General features: G+C 36.7%; 1 protein-coding gene and 1 long non-coding RNA gene across 12 annotated transcripts; one reads left to right on the forward strand and one right to left on the reverse strand.

Annotated features, from left to right (window-relative positions):
• Positions 1-200: 200 nt before the first annotated feature.
• Positions 201-23,998, reverse strand: LOC124948171 (spectrin beta chain). 11 transcript variants are annotated; one of them, XM_047491434.1, is made up of 14 exons: positions 23,853-23,984; positions 19,525-19,566; positions 16,193-16,381; positions 9,899-15,805; positions 9,727-9,818; positions 9,544-9,648; positions 9,334-9,476; positions 9,191-9,249; positions 8,647-8,703; positions 7,475-7,579; positions 5,848-6,003; positions 5,080-5,347; positions 4,816-4,998; positions 201-2,976 (listed from the first exon to the last, which is right to left on the reverse strand). In XM_047491434.1, the coding sequence occupies exons 3-14, from the start codon at positions 16,326-16,328 to the stop codon at positions 2,973-2,975; spliced, it is 7,215 nt and encodes a 2,404-aa protein (XP_047347390.1). In that variant the 5' UTR covers positions 16,329-16,381; positions 19,525-19,566; positions 23,853-23,984; the 3' UTR covers positions 201-2,972. The 11 variants fall into 11 exon arrangements, 10 of the variants coding, with proteins under 10 accessions (XP_047347390.1, XP_047347389.1, XP_047347388.1 ...); XM_047491433.1 differs by having other exon boundaries at positions 19,466-19,566; XM_047491432.1 differs by lacking the exon at positions 19,525-19,566 and having other exon boundaries at positions 23,853-23,998.
• Positions 3,284-5,457, forward strand: LOC124948203. The gene is made up of 2 exons (XR_007100621.1): positions 3,284-3,567; positions 4,481-5,457. It is a non-coding gene; the product is annotated as an uncharacterized LOC124948203 (long non-coding RNA).
• Positions 23,999-24,616: the final 618 nt, after the last annotated feature.

The following is a 24,616-nucleotide window of genomic DNA, read 5'->3' on the forward strand; positions in this document are numbered from 1 at the left end:
CTTTATGCGTAATATAATATGGCGATTCGTTCACGTATACCATATACACGGAATTTACATTGGAATATCAAATATTATATATTGTAAGACTATTTAAACGAAATATCGATAGTAAATCTTCTACATACCTTAATAATTTTTATATACGTCTAAGAAAAACTAAAAAAATCAGTGGTACATTAAGTAATGCATTATTTCCATTTTTGCAGCACATGACGAATTTTTATTCTATCTTATAAGTATAAACATTTAATTATATACTGTGATTCCATCGAGTTTTGAAAACTGGATAAAGCAGTAAATCGAAGCACTAGGAATAATACTATTGTCTAAAGTCATTCTTTTCTCTGTGTTGGCAGTTTCCATCTATACTTATTACATCCAAGTTATTCACCAAAAAAGGAACAATATATTTATTACAAAGCACTTTCAATAAATATCAGAGTATTAGTAGATATCTTTTTAATATTTTTCTTTTATCAGAAAAACGTTAGATGATAAATAGTTTCTTCGTTCCAACGTATATTGAAAGGATAACAGATATTAAATTGTGTGTTTACATTGGTAGCAATTATGAATCCATCTTATATCATACATTATTATCGAATAAAGTTTTAGAAAGCTATAGAAAGGCACATTCAAAATTGATGTATCATTAATAATGTTACACTTATAAAACATAAGTGCATGCATTGCAGTGCTCCTTCATGCTTGTAATGTGAATAAAAAAAGAAAGAGAGAAAAAAAAAGAATAGTAAAACTCTATCAAAGAAGTAGAAAATAAATCTATGTGCCCGATAATAATAATCAAATGAAATAAGATTACTATTTTTACTTTTTGGTAGGAAAAAAAATATAAGTTTCATATCAATTAAATGTATATAGCATGACAATTCCAAGAGTGCAGCTGTAATTACAAATACACAATGCTGCGCATATAAGTTCTTTTCCTGTTAAAGCGGCCCCTTGAAATATCCCATACTGTAGCCCAGCTATACATTTTTCATAGACACACAAAGTAAAATTTGGCATATAATTATATTGTTTTATGAATCTAAAACCGCGCGCGCACGCGCCCGTTGTGTGGTTAACGTTGATTGATGATTAACGAAGCTTGTATCGATGACTTTTCACCTATAACCTGTAATTTGTTTTTATGAGGAAGGCCGTTTTAAAACGAAAAGAGCAATCTTTTAGTTTTACAATTATATATTATCTATTATAATCATTTCTTATAACTTAAAATCTTTTATTTTTTATTTTTTTTTTGCATATTATATATATATATAAAAAATACATTTTATATATACATATAAAAATGCATATATATGCATGTATATAGAAAACACATAGCTATTACATACCAAATTGTGTTGAATATTTCCAATGCGACTCTAACATTTAGAAATATTTTATGCTAAATGCACATGTATCAACTTATAGAAGCGTATGCATTATTGTTTTGATTAAGCTGGTATCTTTTAAATGGGTATATTATATATTTTTGTATATACAATTCCCTGTGGAACAAGACTTATTGATATTATGATCTCGTAATACTAAGAACCCTTTCTTCTCCAACATTCGGCAAGTGCTATTAAAAAATCTGTTAAGACAAGATATACTATTACTAAGAGCGTGCGTTCCATAAAATGGAATAAGTCGGATTGAATGAGTCGCATTGAGTTTAATATAAAAGAAATTAATGGTTTCTTATAAGGATTTTATGATTACCAAAGTAAGCACTTAATCTTTAAGAGTTGTTCAGAAATTTTTGTAAATGTGTGGTTGTGAATCTTATATTCTAAGAAACAAGATGAACTTGATAAATATTAAAAAAATTAACAATTATAAAAGTAATATAGCCCGCATTTTATCAAGTATTATGGCAAAATCAAGCGATGAATGTGATTTGCCCTATTGACAAGATGAAACCATTTATGGTTCACCTTTGATATACACTTGATATAAATCATAACATTTGCACATATCTAAAGAATTAAATATCTTTTTTAATTCTAGAGAATTATAATAATTGGGATCATATAAGAGGGAACTCTTGTTAATTGTTACAGTTTCTTTATAATTTTTCAATGCGTATTTCCCTTAGGGCAATGCATATTTAACAATTTGTTAAAAGCTAATTTATTATAATATTATGTCCCAAATTAGTGTGTATTTTAAAATATATGGCAGTTATTCAAACGCAAACAAACTGTTTGCGAGGAAAATTAAAATCTTTAAATGATAGTAATGATAATGAAATACAGATTTAAAAGAAAATAATAATTTTCATTATAATTAAGGTATAATATACTTTATACACTTTAAACAAGAATGGTATCATACACAGAATTATGAATATATTCTGGTAATGCAAGTATCTTTCACAATACTATTACAAGTCACATTTTTGTATTCTACAAGGCCTTGAAATATAATCGTGTAATCATCCACGCGCGCGCATAAAAACTGTAAAAATTTTGTAATTAAATGTCAATTTTTAATCATAGTCAAAGAAATAAATGATATATATATATATATATATATATATATATATATATATGTGTGTGTATATATATTGCAAAATAAGAAAAGAAAGTATCAATATAATTCCAAAAAACAAAGAAAAAAAAATCGTAGAGACCACACTAACATGGGACACTTAATGTCACTCTGTTTTAACTAGCAATATTGCAGTGTCCAAAATTCATTGAAGAACTGAATACAGAATTTAAAGAGCCTACTTTTAAATATTAACATAACTCTCACGTTAGTGAATCCTTCAGATTGTAGGCATTTTTTAAATGACGCGATAAATTTGTCCTTCAATTAATTTGAAAACACCATGGCCATGTCTTCTAATTTTATATTAGCGTTGCTTTAACCACGTAGAGCGACGAAACATTTCTTTAAACATGTTGTTGCGCTGGCGCATAGGAGCGGCTTATACCGGACTTCACTGCTCCAGTTTAGCTGGAAATTAATGTCAATATGAATGTTTAATAATTGTGCATATAGTACATGTAAAATTAATAATCTTTCATTATTTATATGTTCTTTTACAATATCATCTGGTTTATTCTTATGAAATCATTCTCAATAACATTTATTTTTTGTTATTGCAAAAGTTCACTTGTAATTACTTAAACAAACAAATGTTTATATTTTTATTTTGATAATATATATACATATGTATGTACGCATACACGCACGCATACACATATACATATATACATATATATATATATATATATATATATATATATATATATATATATATATATATATAAAATGCATGTTTTAGTATCATTAGAAAAATAGTTAATTTTTCTTTCAATAGATAGATAAATATGATACTGTGTACAGATAGATACAATGATGACTAAAGTTTAACACATAATATTGTATAGAACCAAGTATTGTGGTCATGGATGTATTGTCAGAAAGTTGAAGAAAATTGCTTCTACAGGTGAAACTGATGAGAAACGATATTCAGACAAATATAACCCTAATACTGAAAAAGCATAAATATTATATGGTGATATAGTGGAAAGCAATTAAAAGGTGAATGACAATAATTTAGTCTAATGATATAACAATAATATATAAATATTTTCAGTATCTACATAATACATACTAATATACAGAAAAATGAATATTGTACATATAGAAGCAATGAAAATGTGGAAAAAAAAAACACCTAATTGTGTTTCATATGGTTACCATAATATTACTATTATAAAAGTATGAAAAAGCAATGACTTTAAATATCAATGAAATAACATCAAGATTTAAATTGATATTATCATGAATTTTATATACAACAGTAAGCTATAACTTCTAAGTAGATAATATTCGTATGATACAATTCCTATATGGTTCATATGAAACACATAAAGCTTTGCACATAAAGACTAATTCTCTGTTTTCAGAGAATTCTGTCATCATTCCGCATTCACAATTGGAAGAACATTCCTCTTGTATTTCCAAGAAGCTAATTATAATGAAAAATTAAAGAAAAAGAAAATAACTGTAATGATTATCGATTAATCGTGCAATATTACGACGGTAACGATCTAGGAGTGTGTGCGACTCACCGCATCTCTCTAAATGTTGTTCCAATTGTGTACTGTTTCTTATGTTCATTGGTTTCGCTTTCTACTTTTTGGCTTTTCTAAAATATGATAAATGCGATATGATCGAATGAATAGATGTAGCTAATTGCATTTTGTGTGAAGATTTGAAGGAGAGACTTGGAGCTCAAAGTTGACATTTATTATTTCTTAATCACCATGTTTTAATTTAATAAAATGTTATATTGTAAATGCTTATAAATGAAAATTTTATGTAAATTTTTTTTTTTTTTTTTTTTTTTTTTTTTTTTTTTTTTTATAATAAGAGAATTTTCGAGTATGAAATGAGCATTTTCAATGCTTGTACATGCAACTTTCTAGAAAGCTTTTATTATCCTCAACAGATGATATGAATGATCCTAATCAGCCGTTTCTTTCATATGAATTGAGAAAATATATACTTTGCATTACGCGAGTATATCATGAACGAAGAAGTGACCAAGATATGTTAAAGCATCGAAAGAAACAACTAGAAAAAGAGGGAAATGGCTGACCATGGATGAAATGATACAATGATAGAATTCCAATGAGTTGAATGTACAAGATGATAAAAATTAGTATATTTTTGAACAAGGTCGATATGAATAATGAAGTTTGCATGCAATGATAATAAATTGTTATGTCGTTTATCATACTAAATATACAAACGAAGTATGTGACACATAGCGAAAAAACTCACTTTTTCTTGAGAGTGAAGAAACTGCGCCGCTTAGTCTCGGCTTGCGTTGGAGCAGGCAAAGTATGTGCTCTAGATGTACCCGCACCTGATGTACCTTGTGCCGCCTGATTTAATGCCGATATCCATTCATTTACTTCTGCATCATCTTTGGCCTGGAACAAGAAGTCGGACCCGGTTTGCGACCTACAATGCGAACAAATATAATTAATTATAATAATTTCTTTTAATAAGAAAAACTCTTGTTATTAAAGATATTGAACCTACTTTACTCGGAAGACATGTTTCTTCTTAGTGTAATCAATGGCTACAGTAATGTTCGCGCCTCGTAAGTCAAGGGGTGCTTCTCCTTTGTACCGTTGATCAGGTGAAGCCTTATATGTCTTTTGATCTTTATATACAAACAAGTTTTGTCCACGTATAACTATGTATACTTTCTCCCAAGAACGATTAGTTGCCTTCTTTGTTGTACTTTCCCACTCGTGTTTTCTTTGTAATGTTCCTTCGAATTCGTCATCGCTGGGACTACGTTGTTCTGAAAGAAAGTAGTGTTATGTTAATTTGTGATAAAGGATAAAGTAACAATAGCCTATTAATATAATATAATGTAATATAATTGAATAAAATAATTGTGCTGTGTTCAAACGTTCCCCCAACAACAACATATTATTTGATCATGTTGATTTACAGAATAAATCTGAAAATGATATTCAAGATTAATTGTATACTTATATTAAAGAAGATAACGCCTATAAATCATACTTTCCTCCTTTCACCTATATGAATACCGACGTACCTGAAAGTATTATAAATAAGACTTTTATTATTATATACTGCCAGCTCTTCGATCCTAGGCATCAACGTTATATCCACAGATTATAGCTTATATTTGAATGTAAAGATACAGGCCACTGATTTCCATACAATGAACCCAAATAGGGATCAATGATATACAATTGTTAAGGTTCAAGTTTGACTGGCAAAAGGTCAATAAATAAAAACAACTATTGACCAACTATTGCTCATACAACTTACCGGGAATACTGTGCTCATCATCACTCACGCCGCTGCGATCTAAACTGGGTGATTTGGTAGATTTTTTCCATCGGAAGCTTCGGAAGGGCGATTTGCTGCGACTTCGTTCCTTACGCCTTAAAGTACCAGATTCGGAACCACTTCCACCTTTGGGAGCTTAATAATATACGCAACACACAATATTATTAACTACTTACTCCTTTCTCATCTAGCTTGTAGATTTGATCAGGAAAACAAGTTGATACTAGAATTCTGGGTAACCATATTAATTATATACCCTTTTCACGTCCTTTGATATTAAAATGTAAACTTTACAAGCACGTTCATGCAGCATGCTCATGCACGAATATACTAAATGAGCAGTGCTAATCATTGTATAAATAAAAGAAGAAGAACGAAGCAATAATTTTTCTAATACGATAATTATATAGTTACTACTTGCATGTATGTATGTGCATGTTCAATAGTATAAGATAATACGTATTTTTTTTTTATGATTTCATTATTTAATTACGATTTAATAAACAATAGATTCAGAAAAAGAAATTGTAATGATTTTCATTTGTTCAAACAGTTAATTTATATTGATTTTAGTAAAATTATTATATCAGTTTTCCTATTTGTCATATTGCAGATTACTTCATCTTGTTTTGACACTTAGTCAAAATTTCTGTCAGTGGCTATCATAATACATTATATGCATTATTATGATACAATCGTTTAAAAATTATTGTAAACATGGGATCGTGCTGTATTGAAGAAACAGACAAGGATGTTATTCCACGAATACAAATGATACCAGCGATATCACATCTCGCTCCATTTTGGTCAGGTTATGCAGTAATTAATTCAAAAATTGAGAATTTATCATTAAAAGACTTTAAAGGAAAATATGTAATACTTTTGTTCTATCCATATGATTTTACATTCGTGTGTCCAACAGAAATTATTGAATTTAGCGAACGCATCGATGAATTTCGAAATCTTAGTAAGAATTTCATTGTTTTATATAAGCGATATAGTAAATTATTTTATATATATATATATATATATATATATATATATATATATTACTTCTAATTATTATATTTGTTATATTTTTTAAATATAAAAGATGCAGAAGTTATTGCCATATCAACTGATTCTGAATATTCGCATCTTGCATGGATAACTACCCCAAGAAAACAAGGAGGTTTGGGTGAAATGAAAATTCCAGTAGTAGCGGATAAAAGTCATAAGATTTCTAAAGATTATGGTGTATTAGACGAAATTCAAGGGATATCACTTAGGGCTTTGTTTATAATAGATCCGAAACAATTAATAAGACACGTCAATTTAAATGACGTATCAATAACACGTTCCGTTGATGAAATCTTAAGGCTACTTAGAGCGTGTCAATTCGTTGATCAATTTGGCGACACATGTCCCTTGGGTCCATTGCAACAACAACACGTTTTTATACAAAATTCTATTTATTTTGACACTACTTAGTCTTCATAGATTATAAAATGAAAATAAATGTATGCTATTGTATCGTATCAATGCATCTAATGTTCATTCATTAAGTTTAGATAAATTGTGGGGGGAAAAAAAAAATAAATAAACAAGACATTTAGAAAATACTTACTGGTTGGTGTGGATAGGCCACTTGGTTGAGACTTCGTAGTAATTTGTGTAACAGGTGACGTTGTTTCTCCCGCCAAAGACAATTGGGTAGGTTTCTGAGCATGCACTATACCATACCACACCAATTACTAAATCATGCGATCTCTAATTCTTAAATATATTATGTAAGCTCTGATAAATGATACATATGATAAGAATCTGTGATATTCGACAAGTTTTTATGGAAAAAGAATAAAGCACAGAAATTATGTTGTTATATAACAATGTTTTAAGCGAATGAAATAAACGCGACTTTGATTATTACTGGAATAAAACGATTGGACATTTTACATTAGAATATAGGGAAATAATTAATTTGCAAATGTTCATTAACAAATCAATCGTACTACGAATATAATATACCAAATCTTACCTCTGAATAAAAACTGAAGTTGTTTTTTTTTTTTTGTAGAATAAATGACAAATATAAATGACAAATATAAGTTAAATTTGTACATACCAATTCAGAAGAAAAAATTAAAAGTATCTGTAGATGTTAAATAACGGATGATACATTTCTTTAAATACCTTTTTTTTTTCCAAAACATTTAGATTTTCCTAATGAATAATGAAATATTTAGTTGCCTGCAGTGCAATGTCAATGCAAGGTTCGTTTATGTCGATCATGCAACACATAAAATATTTCAAATGATAACATGATTTAATAGTCGCGTTTAAGTTACAATCGATGACGTATAGCTTGGGATATGAGTGGTAAGAGAAACATCCGAGGTAAAGTAATTCCATCACCTGCTAGAAAAATTAATAAAAGCAAGTGAATGATAGCTATAATGATAAAGATGTATCCAAAATCGCCAGAAATATGCTGAAAGATATAAGATTATTGTAGGAAACATAAATAAATGTAAATGTAAATGTAAATAAGATAAGAAGTGGACATGACTAGCGGTAGAATCCATCACCAAATGTAAAGAGATTTTAAATGAGCACAGCTGTGATATACAGAAAAGTTGATGTGCATATAGCTATTTCATTTGAAATGAAACACAGAAATATGCCATTGCATACGATTTTTCATTAGTAATAATGTAAAATTGTTTATCATAAAAAACAATTTCCAAAACCTAAAAAAAAATTCTTCTTTCTCATAATATATTTTATTAAAACACTCACCTTCCTTAGGTTTATCTTGAGGCTGTGGTGTACGCGTGGAAGCCTTGCGGTGTGTCACTGTGGTTTGTGCATTCCGTGCCGCATTAAGGGTGCATTCGGGGACAATATAAGGTTGAATGGAGAAAAATTGGTGAGGAACACATTTTGATGGAGGAAAAAAGGCAAAAATAAACGTGCTGTTAGCGATTACATGCTTATCCAAACAAACCATATTTATAAAACCAGTTGCCAAACAGTTAAGTTCATAATCGCAATAAGCGAAGTTACCAACTATACTGTATTAGTAGTCAAACAAAATCCAATCATTCTCTCAATTTAAAATTTTATCACTCGATATTATATATTATATTTTATCGCAATTCCACGATTTTAAGATAATAAGTCTTCTAGTTGATTCAAAAGATGAACCAGCTGTTTTATGAAATTTGAAAACCTTTACTATAACTCTATGCCAAATAAGTGATATAGTACAAGTAATTATTATTCTTTCATAATTTATCTTTTGCAAAAAAATATAAAACAATTAAAAACATAATAATCTTACCATGCGAGTCATCTTCCCCTGCTACGCGTTCGCCGCTCGGTACACCTTCGGCTTCGGTTCTATTGCAAATGAAAAATGAAAGATAAGAATTTATCTATAATTTATTATAAAACAAAATTATTCCAATCATAAATTTAATTTACCTTTCGCTAGGCGGTTCGTCTGGACTGGTAACAGGAGTTGCTTTTGCTAATCTTGCCGCTTCAGCTGCTGCAGCCTCTTCTTTCTTCCTTCTTTCTTCTTCCTCTTTCTCTTGCTCTCGTCTCTTTAACTCTTTTAATTCGAACTGCACCGAAATATAACTACGTAAGAATCAAGAAAAATATATTTGCTGATAAAATTGTATTACTTACAGTAGTAAGTCGATGCAAGGCACTAAACCTTTCCTCTTGTGCAGCTGCCGATTTTTCAAAGGCTTCGTGCTTCTTAATTAAGTTTTCGACTTCGTCGATAGTATGCTGCAATGACAATAATAATGATAATAATAATAAAAATAATAATGACGATAACGATGACGATGATTAAGTATCGCTTACGCCCAGTTCTTGGCTCATAAGATATGGTTCTTGAGCGATTAACCATGCCTCAGCGACAGCAGCATCTCGAGCAAATTGATAGACCTCCAAAACTATAAAAATATAATAATAATAAAAGAATATAATAATATTGGGAAGTTCTATAGAAAGCATGATTTACAAAGAAACTCACTCAATTGCAGGTTCTCCCAACGTTCCTCCCATCGATGTAACAGGGCATTTCTATGATCCGTCAGTGCTGCTAATTTTTCTTTGATTTGAGCACTACCATAATGATTCCTAGCTAATAAGTCTTTTCCAAGATTAATACACGCCATGAGATTGTCCTCCCTGGCATCTATTTCCGCTTTTAAGCTTTGATGATTATTCATTAAGAGTTCAACTCCGCCGACATCTCGTGGCTTCTCAGACGTGTTCATCTGTCTTACAACGTCGTCCATCCAGATCATTAAAGTCCTAACCATGTTAAAGAATCTAAAAAGATCTCCAGTGTCTTCCAATTTCGCTCGTCTACCTTCGCACAAGGATTGAAGATTGTTCCATGCAGCGACCACTTCGGCCTCTCGATTCGTAATTTCCCTTGCCTTGTCTCCGGCATAACTAGTCTCCAATTTCGCTGATTCCTCTTGTATCTGTGATACCTGACTTTGCAATGTTGACAAATCTTGCATGAAGTTCGCGTGTTTGCGCTGAAGCGCGGACACGGATCCAGCATCGCGACCCAACTCGTCGGACATGGCATTTTGTTTCTCAAGAATTCGTCCAAGAACGTCCTTACAATCGTGGAAGAACTTGTGTAATTCACGACTGGCTGCTAACATTTGCGTACGAGTTTCAATTAATTCGAGTAAATCTTGCCAACCTTCGTTCAACCCGTCTTTCCATTCGGCTATCGTTGCAGCATCCGAATGTCCGGTTGCTATTAATGAATCGGCAATATCATTGACCGCAGCAACTCTTTCCAAACCGATTGTTTCAGTATCACGTGCAAACTCTTTAAATCTTTCCCACAAAAGGGTAACGTGATCGTAATCTTGACCTAACTCGTGACTACCGGCTACCAATTCTCTTTCCGCGATCCACTGTTCCAAATCGTCAACTTCCCGACTCAACATGAACAATTGAAGAGCCTCGTCCAATTTAGCGCGACGTTCACCGGCAAGGTCCTTTAAGCCGGCGTACAATTTGTCGACCTGCGATTGCTTCACCGCGATCTGATCGGCCAACGGGTGTTGATCGTTTATCAGTTGTCTGGCAGTTTCACCGAGTTGACGAATCGTATCGGCATAATCTTCAACAGCGTGCTCCAAAGATTCGTGTTTCTTCATAAGATTTTGCGCTGATATTTCATCCTTGCCACGATCTTCAACCATCATGTATAATTCTTGTTCGCTCATCCAGGATTCTGCTTCCGTAGCATCGAAGAAGTACTGCTGCGCCTTTTCGTTTTGAAGCAAATGCTTGTTCCTGTCGTCTACTGCGTCCTTTAGTTCCTTCCATTTCTCCGTCAATTCCGAGATGAGTCTAGTAAATTCAGGACTGTCCTCGTGGCCTTCGTCGATTAATTTTTGCCCGTTGTTACATACCAAATTGATTCGAGGCTCGTGATTATCGATCTCCGTGCGCAACGATTGATTCTTCTTTTTAAGCATGTGCACGTTGAAGAGAGAATTGCCGTATTCCGTACTCGTAGCTTGTGGCATCTTTTCTGCTATCCATAATTTCTCATCTTCGACGTCTCGCCTGAATTGAAAGGCCTCCTTCTTTTTCTCAAGATGTCGTTGCCGATCTATCAGCGGTGCCTTCAATTGTGCGAACCTTTGCGCGACCTTTTCCTTCTTACATTTAATTTCCTCCATCTTATCGTCGGGTACGGTGCGCTGCAGATGCTCCGCCTGTTTGTCCAATTCGGTGACCTGTCGTGCTTTCACCGCCATTTGTGTCTCGATCATTTGTTGTTTCTGCATCAAGATATTCACGGACGCCAAATCCGAACCCGTATCGGTACTTTCTATTTGCTTTTCCAGCTCGTTCATCCACGAATCGATATCGTCACACGTTTGATGTATCAGCACTTCGCGATTAGCATCGAAGAGGCGCTCACCCTTGTCGTGGGTGGTAGTTTCAAGATCGGTAAATTGATCACCCAACTCGGCTACTTTCGGTTTTATTAACTCCACGAATTCGGGCTTCTGTTGGATCAATTCGTCCGCGGCCTTTTGCAATTGTTGCAAGCGATCTTTGTTGCTCGCAATTTCGGCCTCGAACGCTTGATGACGCGTCCACTTGCTGTGCACCGTTTTCGCGCTACGGTAAGTTTCGTCTTGAGCAGTGATATGTTTCTCTTGTACCCATTCACCCAATTCCTCGCAGTCTTGTAAAAACATTTGAAGTTGAAGTTGGTCCTTTAATTTTTCCATCAATTGATTGGCTTTATCGCGATTGACACGTCTACGCTCGTTTATATTCTCAGCCTTTTTCCTTACTTTGTCGGCAGCGAAGTGTCCTTCATCGACGAGCCTTCCGGCGAATTGAACTACCGAATTTATCTTCTCATCGTTCGCATCCATCGTGGTCATGAACGCTTCGTGACGTTTAATCATATGTTCAGCTTGCTCGAAGTTCGCCGGTGTCTCGTCCTTCGCGAGGGTATGCTCCTGTTGCGACAAAAGTACTTCCGCTTGCCTAGCGTCGCGATCGAACACTTGGAGATTAAGCGAATTGGACAATAAGTTTTGTCTATTAGCCCACATCTGATGTAATTCTTCCCAACCCATTTTCAGGGCGTTCAACCTTTCTCGCAAGAACATGTACTGCGTGTCACCGTCGCCAGCTTCGCTCGTTAATCTTTCACCGTACTCCATCATCTTTTGATAATCATCGGTGTAATTGTCGATCTCTTCCTTTATGTTTTGATGTTGTGTAAGTAACTTCTCGGCGTCGGCCAAACTGGTCGGCGTATCCTCACTGGCGACGTCGGTCTGCGTTTTCGTCAGCCAAGCCTGGAAGTGATCGAGATCGCGCAAGAATCTGTGTAAATCGCCAGCTTCCTCGAGTTTGGAATCGCGTTCCTTAAGCATTTGCGTTAGTTGTTCCCATATCAGATGAATTTGTGCTATTCTATCGCGAATAACGGCCGCCTCTTCCGGATGTTCCTGTTCGATCACCTGTGCCTCCTTCTCCAATGCATCGAGCTTGGCTTGTATGGCAGCCAAGTCGCGTTCCATACCGCTTAATCTACGTTGCAACGTCATAACGCCGGTTAGATCCATTTCCAAACTATCGGTTTGTTGTAGAATTCGTTTCTTATCTTCGATCCAGGACACGGTCTCTCGGCACTCGATATGGAACGTTTGTACGCCGTGAGCAGAGTTCAGTTCTTCGCGTTTACCTTCCGCTTTCTCTCGCAATTCTGCCCACTTTTGATTCAACTCATTCTGACGTGCCACTATCTGTTCCGAGTTTGGATGTTCAACGTGTAATAGCTGTCTCGCCAATTGATTGACCACTGCTACTCGCGACGCATTCGCGTTCATTTCCTTTTCAAAACCGTTATACCTATGCTTCATGATCTCCACGTCCTCGATATCCTTGGCCGGAACCATTGTATCCAGCATTCTATTCTTCTCACCGATCCATTGCTCGACGCCGTCGGATTCGCTGAACAGCTTGTATAAAGACAACGCGTCCAATAATCTTTGCTTACGCAATTTGGCTAATTCCAATAATTCCTTGTATCTGGAATCGATCGAGGCAAGCCTTTCCAAAACCTCGGGCGATTTAGCATCCCGTTCCCCAAGACCGGACGCTTGCTGATGGAGTTGATCGATCGTGGTGGCGTAGTTTTTAAGTTCATCGGTTACGTCCTTGTGTTTCTTCAATAACGACTGCACATTAGCCTCGTCCCTACCAACGTCTTCCGATGATACGAGTCGCAGCGTGTCCAACATCCAAATATCAATGTCATCCGCGTCTGCGATTAATTGATGATAATCAACGGCCTCCTCAAGGCGTTTCCTTCTGAACGCAACGAGATCCAAAAGATGATTCCACATTCCCAAGATTTCTTGGAGTCTTTCTTGGATACGATCGGCGCCAAAGTGTTGCTGACGCACCAATTCATCGCCAACGGCCGCAACCGACATCAGTTGTGGTTCGTGCGATTGAATTTCATTTTCTAACGCCTTATGTTTGGATAGTAATAAATTGATAGTAGTCAAGTCGTGACCGATATCTCCCGTAGATACGATCTGTTCCTTCTCCTTTATCCAATTTTCTTCATCGGCCATGTCCCAATAGAATTGCCAAAGTTTACGAGATTCTTCTAATCTCGCGCGACGCTCTACGGCCAAACGGACCAACTCGGCATATGCATCTTCCAGCTGTTGGACTCGCTCGACGATGATCGCTGGATCGCAAGGTCGATATCCATCTCCGTGTTCCAAGAATCTTTGCGTCTGTTGTACGACGGCTTTCACCCTTTCTCCCAATACATTGATGTCAGCTTCGACGAGCGAATGCTTCTGTAGGAGATCTTCGACGCCCATAAGGTGCTTTCCATAATCGTCAGTCAATAAACGCATTTTTATTTCTTCCATGCTGTCGAGAATATACAACATTTCTTGGAAGTTTTGTTGTAGTTGTAAAGATAGTTCTAATCTTGATCGTCTGGCTCGTAACAATTCCAAAAGATAATTCCAAAGACGCAAGACGTTGTCCTTTCGCGCATTGATCCGTTCGATGTCATGATAATTCTCTGCCTCCAATTCCTGCGATACCGCCATCACAGCCTGTACACGTTCCTCGTAAGCAAAGATGTCCGTTTCTATTGCCTCGTGTTTCTTAGCAGCTGCTTCGACGGCGGCAAGATCGAAACCGAAATTATCTTGAGAGACCAATCGTTGATTTTCGGAGAGCCAAGTTTCTCTCATACTGGCTTTACGATTAAACCTCGCCGCCAATTGTTCCAATTTTTCCTGACGTATCAGTTCCTCGCGTAAAGCTAATTCCCGTTCGTGCTCGGCCTTTTCTAATCTCTCCCAAGCTTTATTTATGTCCGATATCATTTTACCCTCTTTCGGCGTATACGGCTTTTGATTATTGGCACGCATCTTTGATTGCAACGTGAATAACAATACTTCTAAATTACCCTTTTCAACGAATTTAGGTGGCTTTTCGACCGTACGATAATTCGAGAATTGAGAAAGTTGGGATTGAACGCCGACCAAAGAATTGGCGAATCTGCGATCGCCGAGGGCTTCTATAGTCGCTTCGATCCATCGTAACAAATCGCTGGTCAAACTCTCATATTCGTGTATCATACGATCGTTCTCCATAGCGATGCCGACGACTTTACCGATTCTCTTACCTTGAACGGTTTCCTGCTTCATCTTTGAGAAGTAATGATAGTACGTTACCACGTACGTGATAATCGATTTCTCATCCGGATGATCGACGAAGATGTCCTCGGCGTCCAATAGTTTCGTAAGACCAAGTTTGTCTTCGGCAACGTTAAATGCATTATTTAGATTATAAATGGCGTTGGATTTTGATAACTTATCGAATTGTATTAAGTCTGGACGGTGTTTGTGAATAATAGCGTTAAAGGCTAAACCATCGCGCCAAGAAGTTGTGAAATTTCTAACGTTTACGTTGTGATAGCCTGCCGTTTTCATTTGACACCAAAGAAGCAAAGCATCCTTTGCGGATTTCGTTTCCTGATTGTCCGTTTCTTCGATCGTTATGTCTTGAATTTGAAATCGTAAAATTATAGTCCAAATCAGGCCCAAACTAAGCCGGGGATTGCCGTCCACTATGTCGTGCGAGCCCATATTTTCAAGATGAACTCTTTGTTCGCGTAAGAATTGCAATGCCTTGTCAACGTTTTCCAAACAATGAATTCGCATTTTTCCTTTCGTTGGCCGGGGCAAACGTTCCCCCGACAAAATTTCCAAGAGTTTTATTAGCATTTTTCCATCTCGAAGATCGACGTACAAGTCGCCGATACGGCAGGAACATCGCACAAGATGGGAATTGACCCATTTTTGAAAAGTTTTCTTTTGTACTAATTCGCGTTCACCTGCGGAAAGATGAAACGTTAAATCGAAAATATCTTACACTACCGACAATTGTCATTTTTACCTCGAAGATTAAGAACGACATTGTCGTAAATCATTTTCGAATTAAAAAAAAAAAGAAAAAAAAAGAAAAAAAATACAAAAGAGCCAAAAGAGCTCAAGAGCGTTAACGCGTTACTAAACTCGATCGATTCGCGGAAGCGAATATAACTTGTAGCCCCATTATCAAAGGATGCGGATGTGGTATACGGAGCACCCAATTTCTTACGCGTGCTTACGTTAACAAACATGTTGGACAATTCATCGAAGATCTTAATAACTTAATCGGTTTTAATTCTTTAATTCTTAATAACTTAATGATTCAACATTATAAACGAATAAAAGCATACCGGCTAAAGCTTTGATGCGCGAGCGTTCGAAAAGTCTCGAGCTCGAATTTCCTCCGTCGTATTCGTACTCATCGACAATCTCTTGTTGCAGCGTAGGGTCCCAACCCCCGCGTACTACCGAGATGTCGGTCGTCATTTTGTCAATCGGACCAACAGCTCACTGTCTCCTTACACCTAGGAAGGGCGGTTCTATAAGAATAAAATCAGAAATTACTTATAGACATATTAGTCTATAGTTAGGTCTTATTACGTATACGCAAAGATAAGAATTGCAAGGTAATCTTATCTTTCCTCCTTATGTACTCTGTAAGTATAACAAGTTGTGTAATTCAATAACAGCTCTATTCAGTTCAACGTTGCTCATTCTGACCTCGAATAGAAATCATGGTAACAAGGATGCAGTGTGCACTGACCAAAACCAAGGTCTTTTCTCAAAGAGGGAGAAAAAAAAAAGCAAAGAAAAGAAAAAAGAAAGTGTTTTCGAATAAAAGATATTTTGACGATAAGAAACAAACATTAGTTAACGCGAGAAAACTCTATGATGAGTCATCGTCGATTATCGACGAGCAACAAAGTACATGTAAATATTCATAGAATAACAGAAAATATGATAGAAACTAGATAAAATAACAAAAAGAACGTGTGCCTTGTGTCATTATAAAAAAAAAAAAAAATCTCTCGCAAAGGTATCGACCGTAAATACCGGAGGATGGTTTTATATTCAGTTGTCGAATACAAAGAGTACCTTTCGCACGGTCAGTGAGCGCATTCGATATACATACACGTATCGCATTCATATATACATACATATATATATATATATATATATATATATATATGTATATATATATAGATCCACACACATATTATGCGGGCATGCGTGTGTATAGTGTATCTATATAAACTATTTTATATGCATTCATTTAATAACGCGTTACGTTACGCACTCAAAGCATGTAGGAGCTCCTCTCGGTGCACAACCGTACGATTACATCATACGCATGATGTCACACGTGCGAAATACACACGGCAAATAGCGGGAGCGCGTCGAGGCTTCCAACAGTAAATTACATTCAGGTAAAATCAGAATCAGTGGCGTAGCCTCTCCTATCTCTTTCTCCTTTCCAATTAGAGATTTATTGAAACGAATAAAACGAGTCCACCACCGAAAGTCGGTCTACCTGACTAACATGCGTCACAGTTAACGTGACACACGTATATACGCATAGTGCATTTGTACAGGTAGAACGTGAAATACTCAAGGAAAACCACAGTATACCAATATGGGCATCACTTTTTTCTCGGTGAACTTCGTAATACTGCGCGACGTTGGAAATAAAAAGGATCTTGATATAAATATTTGGTAATCATCGTTACGAATATACATATTTTATTATTTTAATCATTAACAAGAAATAAAATAAATAAATAAATAAATAAGTAAAAGAAAACAACAACTCATTGACCAAAAATTCATACTTATCGAAATTTACTCGATGGCTGAAATCATCCTTTAAGCGACGATAAGTAATTCATCGTCGAGCTAATCAAGTGGACACCTTCGACATATAACTTCTTTTACAAATATAACCGCGCTATAATCAAATATAAGATATTAATGAAAATATACAATATATATAATGTCGAACGAGGCCAACCGATTTTAATCGTGCATTTATAGCGCCGTGAGTGCGTTTATGCTAGTTCGACGTAAGATTCACAAACGGTTTACATTTGGTTGCGATCAATGACGCATTTATAAATCTTTAACGTGGATAATTTTCGAATTAACGTGGAAAATTTTCTTAAAAGAACTTATGAGAATGCAAAGAACAAATTCAAAAGAATGTCATTCTTAAGAGTCTGGCGGTCACTTACTCGGAATTAAGAGCAATTACGTAAGTACTGTCATACTTAATCGTAAACGGTACTACATGCATAAAGAGCAGAGAAAAAAGGGGAAAAGGAGGGAGGAAGGGAACATACGAATTAATATCTTCGTAACGCGTAATGTGGGCGGGATGAAATGAATCACAATGTGAATGACACGATAATCGGGGGGAGAGAGGGGGGGGGAGAGGGGGGAGAGGTTAAGTTTACTTGGCCGATTCAACGATTTCGAATGAAATCAACGTAATTCTTCTTCTTGAAAAACGAGCAAGCTTTTTTTCCCGATATCGAAGCACCACGAGTCGCAACAATGTCGATTGTTTGGCGCATGCTCGCCGTAGTTGTTCATCGCGCGAGGACACGCGTTAAAATGAGGTCGATCTCCTTTAGCTCTTTAATATGTACGAGATCGAAGATTTTAAACGTATTATGTTAATGATGTCGATTGTAAATATATCCTGTCGAGGTCCACAGATACGAATATCGAACGATCGTCTTGATTATTCTCTTTACAAGGATAAAAAAGAAAAAGGCTATTCCTCTTATCGCATAATTCCTTGTATAATCTCATCTCTCTGTGTATCAATGCCCATTTTTAAACGGGGCTTCGCGCCGTTTACCGAGTTGCGGTCTCCTTCAAAGGAGAAAAGAGAGTTTAACCTCTCATAGGCGCGGAACACGACGTAACGACGACATCACCGAGCTCTAAGCTAAGACGAACACATGCCGCACGACACACACTGCGTTACACTATTGATTTTCTACGAGGAGTCACTGTGGCGCCAGTATCCACGAACGAACACGTTCTACACCTGCGGAAAGGCGGAACCAACTGGCCTGCACTTGGATAACCACCTTGAGAAAGTATCCCTTACGAACTAACGCCCCACCCACCCCACTCCCTCTCTCTTATGGGAAAAAAAAAAAGGAAAAAAAGAAAAAAAAAAGAAAAGAAAAGAAAAGAAAAAAGAAACTTCAATAACTTTATCGAAATACTTTTCAATAACGACAAAAATGACGACGATCCCTTCTTGCGTTTTCCATCATACGAATGCATATGAATGGTATCTCTTGTGCCTAGCTTTCCACCAAACCATGCGACGCGAGTGATCTAAGACACCGCGATAAACAAAAGCTTATTTGTACTATCTCAACGTTGCGTCTCGCTATGGAGCATTACGTGTTTAAAAACCTTCATTAGGGTCAGCATTTTAGAGACGGTTTTATTAAGCCTTGCACAACATCGTTGCTTCGATATCATAATTCTATCTTTCTCGCATTAGATTTTGCAAAAGCTACGATTTACGCTGGAAGTTTATTGAATTCCAACGTGACGTCATAAATGACTACATAAGGGCAAGTTAAACCGAGAACGATAATTACGTTAATTATAATGTTCATGGACATTTGGTTGTACGCCGATTTTGCAACTCTGCTCGTACCTTCCTGGTATCTTCTCTTCTCTTCTCTTTAGTTATCGTCATCTTTGGAAAAACAGAAAAAAAAAGAAAAATCATTGAGAAGCAAGGAGAATCGAACGATTCAAAAAGTTGGCCCGCTTTTTCAATTCGCATCGACATCCATTACATTCTTCGATCGTTACGAGAGCGATCAAACATCGTCTAATGAGACTACGTATATATTTATATGACGTTTACGCGACGACACCTGATAATTGTGTCTTGCTCGCTCCATTCTCGTATTTTTTGAATTCACGTATCCGTCTAAGTTGATAAGAAAGAAAAAGTAAATATCGCCGAATCGTAAACGTTGAATATTAATCACATACGAGATTAAATATATTCAGTATCTACTCTTTGGTCTTTCTAAGAAGACTAAATTAATCCTCGTTTATAAATATACTCGATGAACGTGCCCTTGAATCAAAAGATCGAAGCTATCTTTTTTCTTTTGGTAGAAGAAAATTTTCTGTAGAAAATATGATCGATTTTTATTAATTTCTAAAATCATTCAATCGACTATTAGTAATCTTTTCACGTGCCATGAATCGTCAGAAAATACGTGAATGAAACTACCGGACAACTACTGAAATGATCTCATGCCGTGAGGGAAAGAAAACGCAAGTGGAGTGGTGTCTCATTCTGTCCCATGCTCTATCAAATCTGTTCTCGTTCGTGCGGGCATACCAAGAACCATGATAAAGTATAAAATATATCTACGTAGTGATGTAACGATCTATAAAACGATACGGATCTAGAATATGTCGAGGAACGAGAAAGGGCTGCCGTCTAGAAGCCGTTAGAGCTCGTAGTATCCTACATGTCGGTAGGTAGTCGACGTTGTACGTAAAGCTACGTCATATCCGCATTTGAGTTAATCAACGTTGACCCGACATCGTTGCTCTCTCTCTCTCTCTCTCTCTCTCTCATTTACTTTAACGAAACGTTCGCTTTCAAGCTAAAAATTCGTATCCTCGAGACAACTAACTTTAGGTTATCTGAAATTCGAACGCCCTCTTTTCTCTTTCTCGCGTTATTTCCGATACGATATTCTTAATCGATATCTTATTTTGAAATTACATGCTGCCACTATTGGACAGTTTCCATTACGTTTAACAATATCGTAGGAAATCGTCAAGATTCCTTAACGAACGACTCTCGAGCGTATCGTTTATCTGTCCATAGATAAGAAAGTCTGCTACTTTCTTTAAACTCGACGATATCGATGAGATATACTCTCGGTATTAATGTCGTTCCTACTTTCAACCGATTTTCCATTATTGGCGACGTATATTCTCTTTTTTATTGTGATTAAAACGAACGCGAAAAAAATCTGAGGAATTGTTTATTTAATTAACTAGAGTCTAAAAGTCTACACCGAAATAACTATGGGCGTCATAGATCTTTGAATATACTCGCATCGAATATCTTATGAAACGAGTTGCTCGTTGATGTCATAAAGAACGGTTAACGCTTCGCCGTTCTCGATCGACGTGTATAGAGGCTAAGATGTATCGAATCCATTCTATTCGTTCTATGGAACGTATCAAACGTGACTTTAAAAATTTCTACCAGATGCAAACGCGTACGTAGTCGAAGATGTGTGTGCGAATGATGTAACGTGACCTTGAAATCATTCTAATTAACGAGGACTGCTCTTGGAAAGAGAGAAACACGTTCGAAGAAACAAAATGTCGGATGTATTGTAAGAAGAAGGATCGAATAAGAACACGCTCTTTGAAAGTCTTTCCTTTTATTACTGGCGTCGTCGAACATACTTTTACCTACGTAGCCAATGTAAGAAAAGTTAAAGGTTAAACAAAAGTGGCACGCCCAAACGAAACTCTCGAGTTTCGTTTCTTCTGGCTAAAATAATAAAAACAAATAAGAAAGAAAAGAATCGAACGATCTCCTGGACGGTCTTACAAAATTACATGTCCATCCGTAGAGCGGATTAACGGTACGATTTAACCGACGTCAGTTCTTTTTACTCGCGGATTCTTCAGCTCCAAGAGCGTAGTCGCTCAACGTCAAAAACCACCGGTTCGTTTTTACGATCTTTCATTTCTTCCACGTATGTTGTACAAGTTCGAGTACACAAGCGAGGCTCGATTGAAGTACGACTCGACGACGGACGTCCGGATTGCCGCGACGATTAATTAACGTCGATGTCAACCTTCGAGCCTTTCGAATACTCGTTCAAATACTCGATTACTCTGCGAGGTTATTCGCGTCGAGTGTTAATAACGATTAACGAGCGGAAATTCGACTAAAAGTCCATTCCGTTGTTGTTGTTGTTGTTGTTCTCTCTTTCATTTTCACGAATATGCCATTTAATATAATGAAATAAAAAGGGCACGCGCAAACGCGAAAAATTAGAAATAGGATTGAGAAAGGGGGTGGGAGAGATCTTAAATCGCACAGGATTTGATTTCGCACCGATTTCTCTTGTTCTCTCGACAATCATGCCGCATATCGATGCTTACAATTCACTTCCGAATGAAACAAACGAACGGGGTAAATTATTTATTCAGATATTCCGGAGACGTTCACACCCATGGGCGCTCGTCGGTGACGTAACTGTAAACACGAGAGCCGAAGAGAATTGATTAAACTCGTCCATACGAACGAAAATGGGGGATGGACGAATGATGTTCGCAAAGACACCGGTGTATCTTATCGCTCTCAACAAAATAAGAAGAAATAGAGAGAGAGAGAGAGAGAGGGGGGGGGGGGAGGGAGAGAGAGAGAGAGGTCAACGATACCGAAGAAGCCAGAGTGGGTACGAGTGGGCGGTAATCTAAGAAAATCTACGGCTCGACTCCTCTTTTCTCTCTCTCTCTCTCTCTCTCTCTCATTTGTCAAAAGTCGGCTCGTCGTTTAGTTCAAGTCGCCTGCGACCTTAACGTTTTACTGTCACTTAATCCACGCACGCTTTTGACAGTGACTCAGATCCGAATACAGTCGAATGACGAAATCGATCGTTCACGATAAAGACGAAAACGATGAGTGCTCTTGCAAGTATACGAGAAATGCTAACTATGAGAGGTAAATGCTATTTATAGATAGAAAAGAGAAAAAGAAAAAAAAAAAAAAAGAAAGAGAAACGGTTCTGCGTAGCGAGCGTCGTTGGAACGGTCAAAGACGGTGTTACTAATAATGCCACCGTGGTAGTATTTTCACGATCGTCACGTTCGAAATTCCGTTTGCTTACGTTGCAAGAAAGAACGTGGACATCGGTAAAGAAAATTCTTAGAAAGCATCACGACGCTTCTCGATTCTTTCAATAGAATCGCGTCTAACCTAAAAAACAAAACATACATATATAACGTACGGTTAAATAAATTGTAAGACGAGTTCTTCTGTGGCAGGGGACGCCCTTCTTCTTGAAAATGATGCTAGTATCTTCTCGCATAGGCGCGGATTGAAGAGCCATATAAAAGTCCTTCCCTCCGAGTCCCCTTCTCTTAAAAGAAGGGAGGAGAATAGGGCGAATCGATCAACGACCGGACGCGGATGACTGAAAGCGCGAGTTTACGAGTTCACGCATCGACGGGTAAAAGCGACCTGCTTGCTCGCCTCGACAGACCGATCCGATGGGAAGAAGAGCGAGAATTGGGTCAACCGTTGGCGACGAACGACAGCGGTTCTCGGTCCATGTCTTGACAGGTGAACAAAGCGAGAGAGAAAGAGGGATGGAGAACATGAAATATCCATCGAATAAAGAATCGAGAGGAAATTAATACCTACTTCCTTGCCTACCTTTGATCTATCGACCATAAATACCTTTTAATCGGCATCGAGATGATGCTGGAAAAGAACGGGACGCAGTTCCGTTTGTAAGGTAGAAAGGGAAAAAGAGAGGGGCAAAGAGACACGTTCGCCCGGTAGAATCGATGCCAAAGAACGAGGCGAATCGCAACGAAGCAAAATGTTCTTTCGTAGAATAACATTCTTCCGCGATGATTGATTCACACTCACGCGATGTTTTGCCTTTTAAATCCGTAAAGATGATTAAAAATACCGGAACGAACGATAGATTGGATCGGATGAGAAAAAGAAAGAAAATGAGAGGAAGGGAGGAAAGGGGGGAGAGAGAGAGAGAGAGAGAGAGAGAGAAACAGAGAGAGAGAGAGAGAGAGAGAGAGAGAGAGAGAGAGAGAGAGAGAGAAAGAGAGAGATAGGAGACTCTCCATCGTTGCCGCACGCCATTTTTATGTCGACGATTTGGCCGTCTCCCGATAATCGATAGAAAATCTCAATTGATCTTGCCTTTTTTGAAATGAAACTGTTCAATCAGTTGCACTTACCCTTACGAAGGGACACCCTGCTACACCGTTCTATCCTGCAACTCGCATAAAATCCCGCCCAAGTACACCAAAAAAACCACCGACGACAAGTCCGTCCGCACACTCGACCGGCGCGCAACCGACTGACCGCGCACGGCGTCGGCCTACGCCGTCGACAATTAGTTCCGCCCACCGAGCGCGCTGATTCGTTGAACAACGAAAATGTCGTGTTCTATCTTATCGAGATCGGTTTGCAAATATACGCCGCTTCGTGAAGAAATTGAAAGAAATACTTTCGTATTAATTTTCCTTTTGTTTCCGCATTAAGAGAAGTATATCGAAAGATCGAATAAATGCAAATGAAAAAGTTTTTCCATTTATGACAATATTCTTCTTTGTCGACAAAATTTTATATAATATGTAATATTATTTTCAGTTCGAAATTAAAATGGTAGCTGTATTATATTTTGTTGTACATATACTTCGTTACTGGTAACAGCAACATACTAATACATAATTGGTATAATTATTAACATTATATCATTTTCGTACGTAGATTTTTGTCGAAACAGTTGAGATAATTATATTTTTCTATGTTAACGATACCATGATACTATACGTTACTTTTCATTGCTCACGTAATGTTAATATAATTTTTGTTATATGAATTGTGTAAAAACCAAACGTATTAAGCTTCGACGTTGTTATTAAAGAAAAGTAACGGTGCTTGGAATGGTTAAATCTGTTCTCTCGGGAAGGAGGATTGAATTTCTCTAATAATTATT

Source organism: Vespa velutina, chromosome 3 (assembly GCF_912470025.1).
Source record: "Vespa velutina chromosome 3, iVesVel2.1, whole genome shotgun sequence".
In the NCBI taxonomy this organism is placed as follows: Eukaryota; Metazoa; Arthropoda; class Insecta; order Hymenoptera; family Vespidae; genus Vespa; species Vespa velutina.

Excerpts from the sequence above, each read along its gene's own strand:
- LOC124948171 (XM_047491432.1), bottom strand. The coding sequence starts at position 16,328 with ATGACGACCGACATCTCGGTAGTACGCGGGGGTTGGGACCCTACGCTG. Across the intron at positions 8,704-9,190 it reads AGGGGAAGATGACTCGCATG|TGACACACCGCAAGGCTTCC; the intron begins GTAAGATTATTA and ends CACAAACCACAG. Across the intron at positions 6,004-7,474 it reads TGGCCTATCCACACCAACCA|CTCCCAAAGGTGGAAGTGGT; the intron begins GTAAGTATTTTC and ends TATATTATTAAG.